The sequence below is a fragment of the Glycine max genome, chromosome 6, assembly GCF_000004515.6.
Source record: "Glycine max cultivar Williams 82 chromosome 6, Glycine_max_v4.0, whole genome shotgun sequence".
Classification (NCBI taxonomy): Eukaryota; Viridiplantae; Streptophyta; class Magnoliopsida; order Fabales; family Fabaceae; genus Glycine; species Glycine max.
This window is the reverse complement of record NC_038242.2, coordinates 43,151,105-43,166,093: the sequence shown is the minus strand read 5'-3', so window position 1 is coordinate 43,166,093 and position 14,989 is coordinate 43,151,105. Positions and strand designations below refer to the sequence as shown.

The 14,989-nt window shown below is 30.9% G+C and overlaps 1 protein-coding gene and 1 pseudogene across 1 annotated transcript; one reads left to right on the top strand and one right to left on the bottom strand.

The window, feature by feature from the left end:
- Positions 1-4,064: 4,064 nt before the first annotated feature.
- Positions 4,065-8,940, top strand: LOC100812758 (disease resistance protein RUN1). Its single transcript, XM_041016192.1, has 6 exons — positions 4,065-4,732; positions 5,011-5,281; positions 5,719-6,558; positions 6,662-6,955; positions 7,066-7,947; positions 8,056-8,940. Exons 1-6 carry the CDS (start codon positions 4,236-4,238, stop codon positions 8,692-8,694), a joined length of 3,423 nt encoding a protein of 1,140 aa, XP_040872126.1. The 5' UTR covers positions 4,065-4,235; the 3' UTR covers positions 8,695-8,940.
- A 1,078-nt stretch (positions 8,941-10,018) lies between these two features.
- Positions 10,019-13,076, bottom strand: LOC102661761 (G-type lectin S-receptor-like serine/threonine-protein kinase B120; annotated as a pseudogene).
- Positions 13,077-14,989: the final 1,913 nt, after the last annotated feature.

Here is a 14,989-nt window from a genome sequence, read left to right as displayed (position 1 = left end):
TCAATTTATTACCCCTTTTAAACTTAAGAGAGGTTGAAGAGGTAATATGCATGTTTGGTCAAAATTTATACATGTTTAATGCAAGTATTTAAAAAGTGAAAAATGGTTTAAAGGGGATTAAAGGAACAATGGCAAGATTTTCCTTATGAGTGGTCGTTCATTCAACTCTAGAACTAGGAAGTGGATTAAAGGGGAACTGATGCATATTCTGAATATGCTTGCCAACACAAAATGGTTTTTCTGGTTGTCATTGACTCATAGGATTGTTTTTCTTCTGGTTGTAGTAATGTTTATCAGAGGCAGAGGGTGATGCAATTTTCATTATATTTTTTAACAGATTCAAAGCTAATGGACTTTTATAATTGCTATGCTTTTAGTGTATCCGAATCTATATTTAGACTTAGTATTATGTTTTTTTTGGCGGTTTTACTTCTTAGTTCAAAGTTGAATAATGTACATGTCATGTTTTACTCGAGTCACATTACTCATTAATTAAAGAGCTAAATTAACGAACTAAAGAAAATCTTCACGTCATGTAGATAATGTCGTGATTCGATCAACAATTAAACATTACTTTTAGTTATAATTATTTCCTTATAATACAAAATAATGTATTTTATTTTTAAACTTTTATTAAATTGAATATTTACCATTATTGTTATTTTTATCTACTCTACATTGATTGAATCTGATTTTAGTTCTTATATTTAAAAAAAAAAAATCATTTTAGTCCCACAAGTTTGGAAAAAAATCAGTTTTAGTCCTCAATTTTAGATCCAGGAAACTAAAAATGACTTTTGACCCTCAAGTATACTATTTTGTAACTAAAAATGTATTTTTTTTTTAAATTTGAGTAACTAAGTTTTAAAAAAAGTAATTGAAAGAACAAAACCCGATTTACCCCAAATTAAATTAAACCTACTCAAACCTAAACTTTTTTTTTTATCATTATGACGTTTTAAACAAATTTTAGTCCTCTAATTTTATTGAAATATTTCATCTCCTATTTTAAGAAAAAAAATTGTGATTTTAATCTCTATAGCGAGTGACCAATCCAGACATCTTATAAAGGAGATTGAATTTTTTTTTTATAGTTGTTTAAATGTCTAACTTTTAATAAATAATAATTTTTCTTAAAAAATATCATTTTTACACATAAAATTGAAACTAATTTTTATATTAAATCATAATAACAATAAACACAATTAGATTTACACAAGTTTACATTAGCTACCACTTTAAATATTAAAAAAACAAATATAACTAATTTTACACAATTTTATACATACTAATCTTAATCATTATTATGATAAAAACAAACAAAAATAATTTTATATAATTAATTTATATTTCAAAAGTTATTTACAATACTTACACGCTTTGTTCAATGAAGTTAGACCCTTTAAGTATTTATTTATCTATTTGTGATAAGCTTAATTTATATAAAAAATTGAAATGTTTGAAATAGATCATGAGGAGTAAAATCACAAATCTCTAAAAAGTGAGAAACAAAAAATCTCATTTAAAAAATGGAATGATTAAAATTATGAAATTTTAAAAAATGAGAAGACAAAATGTCTCAATTAAAAAATAGAGGAAATAAAATTACATATTTAGAAAAATAATGAAATAAAAATTACATTTTAACCAAATTTATTTATTAATATTTTAATATCAATTTCTATTAATGGAGTGATATTATTGATAATAGCTATTTTATACTTTTTATAGTAATTGTTGGTGTAGTATTGATTGGCAATGACTAAAGCCTTATACTATAAAATACTTTTAGAAATGTTCTACACTTTTGCAAATTAAAAAAGTTATAAAATTTACATCCTGAACGTGCAAATCATGAAACACTATTGGATCAACTTATTATTTTCAGTAGAAAAAACAGAGCGCTGGAAAAGTACAGTGTGTTCACATAGACCACCAGTTACGGAGGAAGCAACATAGACATTATATGGCAAAGTGAAAACTGATGCAACGTAAGAGAGAAGTTGCCAAGAAACATGGCCCAAACCAACCGCAATCAGGACTTTTTTAGAATTACACACATCGTTCTCACCAACTCAGCTTTCACTTTTGCCCATTGTAATGGCTTCACATTAGCTTTATAATAAAGTGGAAAAAGGAAAGCAAACTTGACTGCACAAGAGCAACTTGATCCTTATGAAAAAGTGAATAGTCAATTTCATCGTAAGATTCTTAATTAAGAGAGAAGTTTATGCAAAACAATGCTCAAATTGAAATATAGAACACAAAAATTTAATTTGAGGCACTAAATTACTTGAATTGATAGTCAACTTTGGACTCAAATTTATTATCTAATATGAACTAAACATGTAAAATTAAATGTTCACCTTTAATATGATTATGAAAAATCCAACTAAAATTAGACACACATTTAAATTTCCAAGTAAGTTATGTCCTGGATACGCAAATGACAATAAAGCAAACATTTTTTGATAAAAAACAAGAAGATAAATTAGGATTAAAATAATTAACCGGTGGTAAAAAAACAACAGGATTTAATTATCAATTTAAATCTTAATTTATTTATTTAGAAGGTTCAATAAATTTTTCTATTTGTAAAAGTTTGAATAAGGTTCAATATTTTTTTAAATGTAAATTTATTTATTTTATTTTTGAAAAATTTCTCAATGTGATAGTCCTTTCTATTCAATTGAGACTGACGATATTAAGTTATCAATTTTGAAAAAATAGATCACATTAATGCATTTTTTTAAAAATAAAAAAGTACACCAATACATTAAAGAACCACGTTAAGGTAATTTAAAAAATAAAAAATCTAATAGAAACTTTTTTAAAATAGAAAGACCCAATTCAACATTCTATATAAATAAAGTGATTAAATTGATATTTAAGTCTAACAATAATGTTACAAGTTATGAGAAATTATTGACAAAAGTGGTTCAATACTGGTCCATAACCAAGGTTTGAGATCCAGATTCCTAACTTAGTACGAAGCTACAATCAAAGGTACTGCTTTATCCCCAAAATAGGCCAATTTAGTGGGAGATGATTAATTTAGTACTAAGTAATAAGTCATACCTTAAGTTATAACAAAATGTTAGAAACTGAACGCAAATCATCAAACCTGCTAGGATCAACGCATTTCAATTTTGGGTGAAAAAAAAAGCTATGAAAAAAGTGGAAAAAGAACCGCAACTTGATTCCAAATGAAGTAAGATGGACATTATGAAAAGTGAATACTCTAGCAACGTAATTTCATCTTAAGGTTCTTAATTGAGAAAAATTAGGCAAAGACATGTGTGTTGCACACATGAATAACTAAATATACTTAATTATGAAGATATTAATAATCTTAATAATCTTTCTCTTAATTTTTTTTATAATCCTTTTAAGAGCATTCCTATAACACATTTCAATATTTCATGCCATAAGAACAAACAAACTAAATTTAGGTAACAATTAGAAAAATAATATTGCATGTTTTTATACTTGCGAGGAGTCAACAAAAAGAATACAAGGAAAAGAAAAGGACATTAAAATATATAAAAAAAATAGTTCTATAATTGTACACAAGCTGTCTTGTTATATTGGTTTAAATATTTTTATTTTGTGAGCTTAGCTCTTTCAAAAATGGACCAAAATGAAAACGAGGACGACATTTATTTTTAAACCATTCTTTATCTATTCTCATGCATGGTAAAGGGAGGATGGGAGGGTGTTTCCTTTTAAAATCCAAACAATTCGTACTGTTTGGTATAGTGGAAATTACAAAGAAATATTCAAATAAATCAATCGGTCCCATGGCTTTGAAGTTTCACACTGAATAGTTAAGATTTGTGTGAAAATCTTCTGCATTTTCTTTTTGCAGGTTACCGTGTACCTCGATGATTACCTTCTAGCTGTAAAGAACCTCTTATAATCTAGCAAAATATCTTTAGGCTAATTTTTTATGTTTTATAGTTTTGATAGTCATAAGTATGAATAATTAATCTGATAAAGTTAAAGTGTGATCAATTAGATAAAGTTACAAAAGGCCTAATCAATCACATAACACGGTTTCCCCATATAACTTTATTTTCCCAACACTCCATCAGATCCTCTTCCCACACTGCCCCAAAACCACTTTCCTACAATTTTCTTTTCATCACAAAACAACCCCTCGCATATATTATATTTGTTGATTCATTATTTGTATCCACAAACACTTGTTCTTCCTTCACAGCTTTGCAATTGAAATGGCTTTTACTTCTAATGACGTCATCCAATGCACCTCTTCTTCTTCGTTTGAGTATGACGTGTTTGTGAGCTTCCGCGGTGAAGACACACGCAACAGCTTCACCGGTTTTCTTCTTCAAGCTCTGAAAAAAGAAGGCATCGAGGCCTTCAAAGATGATAAAGATATCAGGAAAGGCGAATCCATAGCACCAGAGCTAATACGAGCCATTGAAGGGTCTCATGTTTTCCTTGTTGTCTTTTCCAAGGACTATGCTTCCTCAACTTGGTGCCTGCGTGAACTAGCACATATCAGGAATTGCATTCAAACATCACCCAGACATCTTCTGCCTATTTTTTATGATGTTGATCCATCACAAGTGCGAAAACAGAGTGGAGACTATCAGAAAGCCTTTGCCCAACACCAACAAAGTTTCAGGTTCCAAGAGAAGGAAATTAACATATGGAGAGAAGTTCTGGAACTAGTAGCCAATCTCTCTGGTTGGGATATCAGATATAAGTAAGTAATCTTCTATTGATTTCTTACGTGCATATACAATATATTTTTATCATTTCTTACTAATGTTGTTATCTTGAATGTATTACTTATTACAACCTTCAAACTGGAGATAATTAGAGAGATTGGGCAACATTTTATTTTACATGTTTGATACAAATAATATTTTAAAATAATGTAAAAAGTACTATATATGTTATTGTCTTCTTCTATGCATGTACGCTCGGTTTTGGTTCCCTTAGGTGATGATTTGCCATTCTTTGTTTTCTTTAAACTTTTAGGCAACAACATGCAGTGATTGAAGAAATTGTCCAGCAGATAAAAAATATCTTGGGTTCCAAATTTTCAACTCTTCCATATGATAATCTAGTTGGGATGGAATCTCATTTTGCTAAATTATCAAAGCTAATATGTCTGGGACCAGCTAATGATGTTCGAGTTGTTGGAATTACTGGGATGGGTGGAATAGGAAAGTCAACTCTTGGTCGAGCTTTATATGAAAGAATCTCTCATCAATTTAATTCTCTTTGTTATATTGATGATGTAAGTAAACTGTTGGACATTTTAGTGTAATTAATCTCTTTATTATGTTAAAATAAGAGTGCATGCTTGTTTTAATGTAATAACGAGATGTTCGGTTTAGGCAAAGGTTGGAAGTTACATGGAAGTTACTAAAACTTCCATCAACGGTTGGAAGTTACATGGAAGTTACTAAAACTTCCATCAACGACAATTTTTAAAAATAAATAACTTCCATCAACCGCCAATAACCACCTGTTCTTTGATTATAAATAATCATCCTGGTTCAGAAAGCATAACATGTGAAAAACATACAAGACCAAAACAAAATTCTTGAATTATAATCTTCTGATTTTATCCGATTGAACAATTTTGGTTGAACCCCGAAATTTGATTCAATCTGAAAGTGTTTATACACGACTTCAGATTTATCCAGGATTATCTCGATTTTCAAAATTAACCAACATAAACTTTATCAAGGTTATGGTACATTAGGTGTACAAAAACAGTTACTTTCACAATCTCTAAACGAAAGAAATCTAGAGATTTGCAATGTATCTGATGGAACACTTCTGGCATGGAAGAGGCTATCCAATGCAAAGGCACTTATAGTTCTTGACAATGTAGATCAAGATAAACAACTTGATATGTTTACAGGAGGTAGAGTTGACCTGTTACGTAAATGTCTAGGTAGAGGAAGCATAGTCATTATAATTTCTAGAGATAAACAAATATTGAAAGCACATGGAGTAGATGTTATTTACCAAGTGAAGCCATTGAATGATGAAGATGCTGCTCGATTGTTTTGTAGAAAAGCTTTCAAAAGTAATTATATTGTGAGTGATTTTGAAAAGATGACTGGTGATGCATTATTACATTGTCAAGGTCATCCCTTAGCAATTGAAGTATTGGGCTCATCTTTGTTTGATAAGGATGTTTCTCATTGGAGAAGTGCATTGGCTTCTCTAAGAGTAAATAAAAGTAAAAATATTATGAATGTGTTGCGAATAAGTTTTGATCAATTAGAGGATACACACAAGGAAATATTTCTTGATATTGCTTGTTTCTTCAATGGTAGATATGTGGAAGGTGTGAAAGAAGTTCTAGATTTTCGTGGATTTAATCTAGAATATGGCCTACAAGTTCTCATTGATAAATCATTTATAACCGCGACATTTAAAATTCACATGCATGACTTGTTATGCGATTTAGGCAAGTGTATTGTAAGAGAAAAATCACCTACGAAGCCAAGAAAGTGGAGTAGGTTGTGGGATTTTAAAGATTTCTACAAAGTTATGTCAGACAATATGGTAAAGTATTTTTTTCAATAAACAATCCTAGGCTGTTATTCTTCTAGAATTTGTAAATTCTTCTAAAGATCTAACATTTTCTTCCTCCTTTGCAATGTTTAAGCCAGCAGAAAATGTCGAGGCCATTGTAGTTCAAATGAATCACCATCATGGGACAACAATGGGGGTTGATGGTCTATCAACAATGAGTCACCTTAAGTTACTTCAACTTGAAAGTTCTATTCCTGATTCAAAAAGGAAATTTTCTGGAATGCTTGTTAATCTTTCCAATGAATTAGGGTATCTTAAATGGATTTTCTATCCTTTTAAGTGTTTGCCACCCAGTTTTGAGCCAGACAAACTTGTTGAGTTGATCTTGCGTCATAGCAACATCAAAAAACTTTGGAAAGGCAGAAAGGTAGTGTTGATTATCATTATTATTTTTCTATATTATTTACCTTAATTCAAATAAACAAATAAAAAGACAAACTTTCTTATGTTATTTCTTTTTTCTCCATTTAATTAAAGAAACAAAAGAAAGCCCAAATGTCATATATTGGAGATTCCCTATATCTTGAGACGCTTAATCTCCAAGGATGTATTCAACTCAAAGAGATTGGTCTGTCCATTGTTCTTTCACGAAGGCTTTCTTATCTGGATTTGAAAGATTGCAAATGTCTTATCAATTTGCCACGGTTTGGAGAGGACCTAATTCTTCAAATCCTAGTACTCGAAGGATGTCAAAAACTCAGACACATTGATTCATCCATCGGTCTTCTAAAAAAGCTCAGAAGATTGGATTTGAAAAACTGCAAAAATCTAGTAAGCTTACCCAATAGCATACTAGGCCTCAATTCTCTTGAATGTCTGAATCTCTCTGGCTGTTCAAAACTGTACAACATCCAGTTATTATATGAACTAAGGGATGCAGAGCATTTGAAGAAGATTGATATAGATGGAGCTCCTATTCATTTCCAATCAACATCTTCCTACTCCAGACAACATAAAAAATCAGTTGGGTGCTTAATGCCTTCCTCGCCAATTTTTCCATGTATGTGTGAACTTGATCTAAGTTTCTGTAATTTAGTTCAAATTCCTGATGCTATTGGAATTATATGTTGCTTAGAAAAGCTAGATTTAAGTGGTAACAATTTTGTTACACTGCCCAACCTCAAGAAGCTTTCCAAACTGTTCAGTTTAAAGTTACAACATTGCAAGAAGTTGAAATCTTTGCCTGAGCTCCCTTCACGGATTGACTTGCCAACTGATGCATTCGATTGTTTTAGGCTAATGATTCCATCTTATTTCAAGAATGAAAAAATAGGATTATACATTTTTAACTGCCCAGAATTAGTTGATAGGGATCGCTGCACTGACATGGCTCTTTCATGGATGATACTAATTTCTCAGGTTTGCATGTTCCTCCTTTGTTCCTCCCATCTCTTTCTCTCTCTCTCTTTTTTGTGTGTGTGTTGGAATCAGGAAATAACATATGTATAGATGTCTCTGCTGTACCAGGTGCAATTCAAACTTCCTTTTAACCGGAGGATTCAAAGTGTTACCACTGGAAGTGAAATACCAAGGTGGTTCAATAATCAGCATGAGGGAAATTGTGTAAGCTTAGACGCATCTCCTGTTATGCATGACCATAATTGGATTGGCGTTGCGTTTTGTTTAATGTTCGTGGTACCTCATGAAACACTCTCAGCGATGGGTTTTTCAGATTCAGATTGCCCACCATGGCATTTTTTTGGTGATATTCCAGTGGATTTTTATGGAGATCTAGATCTAGAACTTGTTTTAGACAAATCAGATCACATGTGGCTATTCTTTGTTAGTCGAACACAATTCAGTAGACAATTCCCTCTCAAGCTCAAATATCTTGGCAGGTTGGTTTTGAAATGTGATAAAAGGATGGGCTGGAGTGAGTCATATGCTGAGGTGAAGAAATACGGATATCGCTGGGTATATAAAGAGGATAAAGAAGAGCCATCAAATCCGTTGGCTAGGAAGCGCAAATTTGGGGAAATTGAAGAAAATGAAGGAAAAAGAAAGAAAGGAATAATCTCAGCAGAAGGGAGAAAAGATGATGCAACCTCCTCCCAGGAAAAGACAATCAAGTTGTTGCAAAATGAATTTGAAAATCTTAGCCTGTAGAATCATCATTTCTTCTGTCATTTGAAAAGTGGATTGAATGCTTGTGTAGTTTTGTTTGTTGGTTAAGAACATTGTTTTTTCCTTTTTTTGGTTTGAGTAATGTTTATCAGAGGATGATGCAATTTCCGGTTTGAGTAGCTGCTATGCTTTTAGTGTATCCAAATCCATGGTTTTCGGTCTTTTTTTACTTTTTAATGCATGACAGCTTACAAATTAATATATTAAAATATAGCAGGACTTCATTTAATACGAATGTTACTTTCTTACATTTTACATTAGAGTATTATCTTAATATTATATTAATATTTTTTCTTAAGATTATAGTATTACTTTAGTATTGTTTGTTTTTATGTATTATTTGTATTTATTATTACTGTTATTTTTATTCAATTTACATTTGACTGAAGATTATATATAATATTAGTCTATATTTATGATTTGTGATTATTAATAAACTTTTTTATAATGATATTTTAAATAACTTTTATAATATTATCTTAATTTCCATTATTTCTTACTTGTGACTTAAATAATAATACACATAAAAATCAATTATAATTTTTTAAAATTTTTAATATCAATTACCACTAGTGTAGTGTTATTATTGATGATAGTTATATTTATATTAACTCGATTCCTTTTCATGTTTTTTTAAGGTTTTTATGCTTTAATAAAAAAATACAATAAAGTTTCTTGAATATGATAAAATAGTTATAAAATTTCTTATTTTATCTCTTTTTCTTTCCACTTCACAAATAAATGCATGGTAAATTATTTAAGGATTAAAAGATAACTAAAATATAATTGATAAAAAAAGTAAATAATACAATTTTGATTGAAAAAAATTAAATGAAGTGGAAAAAAAATAAAAAGTGTCTAGATGAGAATTGAACGCATTATTTTTTATTCATAGACAAAACAATAAATTACTAAGACAATTATTTTGTTTAGTTAATCATATTAATAATATTTTTATCAATCACTAGACAAGAGTTATTAAATTTTTTTCTTTAAGATATCAAAATTTATAAATTAAAAAATATTTAATATATAATTTTTTTAATTTTTATTTTGTATCATTTTATATGTTTTTATTTTAAATAGTTTATATATTGAATAGTTTTTTGTAAAATTGATTTTAATATATAAAATATTTTTACTCTAATTATTTACGTAAAATTATTCATAGAAAAGGTAATATAAACTTATTTTATTTAGTTAACTATATTAAAATTATTTTTTGTATTAATAGTCAAGAATTATTTTTTTTCTTCAAATTATTAAAATTTATAAATTAAAAATAATTAAAACAAATGAGTGGAATCTAGAAACTTACATATCCAAGAAGATTAAATGAATTTGTTTCATAAGAGCCCGTATTCTTCTTGCCACTTACTATCTCCAACAAAAGGACCCCAAAGCTAAACACGCCCGATTTTATTGAGAAAACACATTCCATAGCATATTCAGGGGACATGTATCCACTTAAAACCACAAGGTAGATTAATTAGTGGTTGGTTGATCATGTGAATGACATTAGTGAATGCAACTATATGATTACTGGTAGCAACAGCAGTATTCTTTTATTTGACTTACTATGTTCCAAGTATTCGGTTTGTGTTTGCTTGAAGTTCATTCTCACCAAATATTCTTGCCATTCCAAAATCTGATATTTTAGGATTCGTGTTGGTGTCTAACAATATCTTGCTAGGTTTTAAATCTCGGTGAATGATCCTGAACATGAAATATCGATGAAACAAAAGGATTCCTTGGCCAATCCCATCAATTATCCTAACTCGTGTTCCCCAATCTAGCATCCTTCTTTTTGTTGCATCCGTTTTGCATTAAAAGATATCACAACCAAAGTTTGAATTTAATAGAAGGGAGCATATATAGGAGAGTTCTGAAACTGGAAAATGCAAACCAAAAAGAAAAAGATCCAAGCTTTTATTAGGCATAAATTCATAACTTAGCATCTTTTCATCCTTGACCAGATCTTTGCGATAGCCTCTTTACATGCAGGCAGTGGAAAAGGAAAACTTGTTGGTAAGTTAAATGAAAACAGAATAAAGTATACTAGTTAGTGATTTCTATGCAATGTCATCATAAAATTTTTATACTGTGAATCAATCAGAAGTCATAATCTGACTTTCAACTTATAATATATGACAACATGTGATTGACATTGTAAAATCTATGATATGCCTTGTAAACCGGCTCAAAGCCACCCTCACCAAGTTTATTTGCATCAGAAAAATTATTAGTTGTTGCTGCAACACTCACAAAACTGAATAATGGTAATTTGACTTCTTTCTAACTTTTGCACCCCTTTGTGCTTCTTTAAGCTCAGAATCTTTGACTTTCATGCTGAATCTTACATCAAAATGTAGCAGATCTTCCCTTACAATTAAAGTGAGGAGTATTAGTTAACAAGTTAAAATACTCATAAGCAACTGCGAAAACTTATTTCCTTCTTACCTTTTCTCCTTTGCTTTCTAGTCCCAAATAGGCCCAACGTTAGAAGTGAGATCAGTGTGACAAGTATAACAATTAGAAGTGGATTCCTCAGCCAGTTTTCATGGTAACGAAAATCATTTGCTGGTTCTTTTGCCTTTGTTGTATTTGAATCTTGCAGAAAAGAATTATCACTTTTGAAACACATGTATTAACTTGTAAATGTATCGAAGCTCCGACATGAAAAAAAACAGACTAGAGGGAAAAGAGAGAGAGAAATTACAGTTGATTGGAGGACAACTCATGATTCTAACTGCTGCTCCTTCAGGAGTGCAAAAGATTTAACTTATAATAGCTGCATCACATGCTAAGCAAAGTTCAGTACAAACATTTAAGTGAAGGTAGAAACTAAGCCCATTTATCCATTAGCTACCCAAATCATCCAAATGTATATCCAACCTAACCATCCACATATAAAATTAAAGTTTAATGGGCTAAATAGAATGGATCAATATTTTTTATTGGAAGTTTTATGATCCATCGTACATATTTTTCTATACCAATTGGTGATTGACAGAAACAACTCTCAGTTACGGTTAACATAATTTCACGACATAACTAACAAATCTCTTTACAACTCTATTGATTGCATTTATTCCGGTATTAATTATTCTATTCTCGATATCAAAACCAAATGAAAGATATCTACATGATGAAAAAAAAAGCTTCTTCAACTTACCAGCAGTAACCAATTCTGAGGGCTGAGGCAGCAAGTCTGAGGTAAAAAATTGGATTGGTATTATCCAAATTGTTCACATATGTTGAGATGTTCTTTAGATTCAGCACTGAACCAAGCCACAAGTGGCAATCACCGTTCAAATAATAAGCATAAGCAACACAAGGACAATTTGTAGAACAAGTACTTTCACAGTCTCTTGTTGTATGATCTTTATCTTGCGGTATCGGCTCAAAGTTGGTGGTAATTGCACATTATAGAGTTGCTTGAATCCATCATTGGATTCAACACTATAACTGCAGGACGATAACTCTTTTTTCCTGACACAGCCAGCAGATTTGTTGCCTTTCCTCCAAGAATCAGCATCCAGTGGCTTCAAACCTTAGAGAATGTGACAAGGGTCTTGAGGGTTAGGTTAGGTTAGAAAAGGAAACAACTCCACACGAATTGTAGGTTGCACATGTACACTATGATGACTTGATAGAAATCCAATGCTTTTCTTCCTCTGACCAGTACTCCAAGTTGAGCTCCCCAGATACTTCTAGTACGAGCCTAGAGTCATTAACAACTGGACAAGAGACATAACTATAGTACACTTCCACACCACTTCTGCTAATAACAAGGTCAATCGTTTCATTAGAATCATACCTGAGAGAAAAAGCTCCTAGGGCAGGGTCATCTGCACTTGTCCACGATCTCAATGACCAAGTGTAACCTGAGACAAAATCTTATCCTAGGTTCATTCCTGGTAAGAGGGTATCCGTAGGATTGTCAAGATTCTGCCACAATATTGCTTGGTTTGAGGTGTTCAGCAGTATGAAGTATCAAGAATCCGAGAGCCTGGCATGGGTACTAAAATTGTTCAAAATGATGTTCACGGATCATTGGTACTCTATTATCACAAGATTTCCATCTGGTTGAATAGTAAGAACTGCTGAAGATGTTTGGACTGCATAGTTAGCAACCCACGCAATCTTATCTTTCGGAATGTTTTTATTCCATATGCCTACATAGTCCTTGGTGTTTTTTTTCTCTAATTCTGGAGAAAAAACCCGGTTCAAAGTTCCCACTGCGAGAAAGAATGGTGTCTGAGGTTCCCAACGATTGCTCCATCCACAGATATTCTTTGTAGGTAGCTGCATTCACGCAAAACACAGAGGCAAATAAATGTGGTCAAGAATGACAGGGTGAAAATTAATGCCATTTTAGTCCACAAGATTGATTTCCATAATCTAACACATTATATGATCTATTTGTAACATTTCATTTTTTAAAAAATTAATTTAAAAAGATTGTTATTTATAAATAAATAGAGTTTTAAAAAAAATGATGAGGTTTTTATAAATAAGAAGAAATAACTATTAAAATAATAATTTGAAGGAAAATAAAATGATATTTTATGTATTTATTTGATAGGAAATAAAATAAAGTATTTGTTTATAAAATAATAAAAAAATAAACTAAATAACAGATCGTGAGTATCTACCTATATAAATATATGTCAGTTAAGATACTTCGTACCCCAACTCTTATACTTTTTTTCCTTCTTCTCCTCTCAAAACTCTCTCTTTCCCTGCAAAAACGATGATCTTGGAATTATTCACTTTGGGTCATCGTAAAATTTGAGCACCGGGTTGGGAACTCATTTTCGAACATTTTCACTGTTGAAAAATACGAAAACACATTGGAGCTGAGAGAAATATCCTTTGCATCGTAGTTTTTTTTTCCCGTAGAAACCCAACACTACGGACTCGTTAATCGTTGGATTATTATGAAATTTTGTTATGTTGTTCACAATTCATTTACGCACATCTTCACCGTTGATATTTGAAAAATAACGTCTTTCGAAGGGGAAATCCTCATCGCACATAGACAGTAGAATAGAGGCTTCAGAAGAAAACTTGAGGAATCTCAGGAAATTGCTAGAGATGTCGTTATTGTTGTCACAATACACACGTGAGTCCGCTTAGAGGTAACACGTTAGCCCGCAAGTTTATCACAATTGGGGTTAGAATGAGCATGTGTAGTGGTTCTTAAATGATCAAATTGGAGTTTATTTTTGGATATTTATTGTCTTGGAATTCTTCTTGTATAATTATGTGAAATTGTTTGAGGGATTTTACTCCCCGTGGATTGAGAAATAATATTGTATAATTTGTTTGTGTTTTGAATAAGATTAGCGTAATAAATAGTTATATTAGGATTATGAAATTATGATTGAGATTGTATATATGGTGAATTGTAGAATAATATATTACCTTGAGATTATAATATTGCTATGGAGATTGAGTATAAGTGTAAAGTTGAATGTGTTAAATTGTGAGATACATGTAAACATAAGATGGCTGATTGTGATATAATGAGATATGAAGTTGTGAACATGAGTTTTAGTTGTGAATAAGTGTGTGGTTAACACTTGATGTGACAATAATTATGTTGTGAGTTGTGAATTATACAATGATCCGACCAGTGTATTGAGAAAAAAATTTATGCGTAGTGTTAAAGAGAAAGTGTAGGTTCCTAGTTAGGAACCAGTGTTAAATTATAGCACAATGTGTTAAACGTGTTTGAAACACGAGTGTGAGATTATGGGTATTGTATAATTCATGAGCCCCTTACAAAAATTGTTTTAGGGATTGGACCTGAATCAGGAAGGTGAAGCCCTAACGGATTCTTCGGTCACCTTATGATTTTACTTAGTAAGAGTGACCTGACATACTCATTGTATGATGTGTCTTGTTATGTACTCCTAAGCGCCTTATGATGGTTTTTCACTAACATGGTACCACATTGTATATAGACTTGAGTCTTAGCATAATTGTTGCATAGCGCTTGCTAGTTGTTTATTATGAAATTGATGAGTGTTATTGCGTCTTGACTCGAGTGTGTGATTCATGTGTAATGTGATTAGTGATTGAAAAATGAATTTTAAAGATAAAGTGGTGAAGTAACGTAGGTATTAAGTTGAGTTATGTTATAAATATTTCAATAATTTATTTTGATTACATCTTGTTTATTTGTTTTGTTTTTTATGTGATAACTCACCCCATGTATACTATTTGTGTTTGAATCCTGTGATGATTTCGAACCTTATGTTCGTGGGAG

Coding starts and splice junctions, on each gene's coding strand:
- LOC100812758 (XM_041016192.1), top strand. CDS start 4,236: ATGGCTTTTACTTCTAATGACGTCATCCAATGCACCTCTTCTTCTTCG. Junction 5,282..5,718: donor ATATTGATGATGTAAGTAAA/CTGTTGGACATT, acceptor AACCAACATAAA/CTTTATCAAGGTTATGGTAC. Junction 7,948..8,055: donor GGATGATACTAATTTCTCAG/GTTTGCATGTTC, acceptor CTGCTGTACCAG/GTGCAATTCAAACTTCCTTT.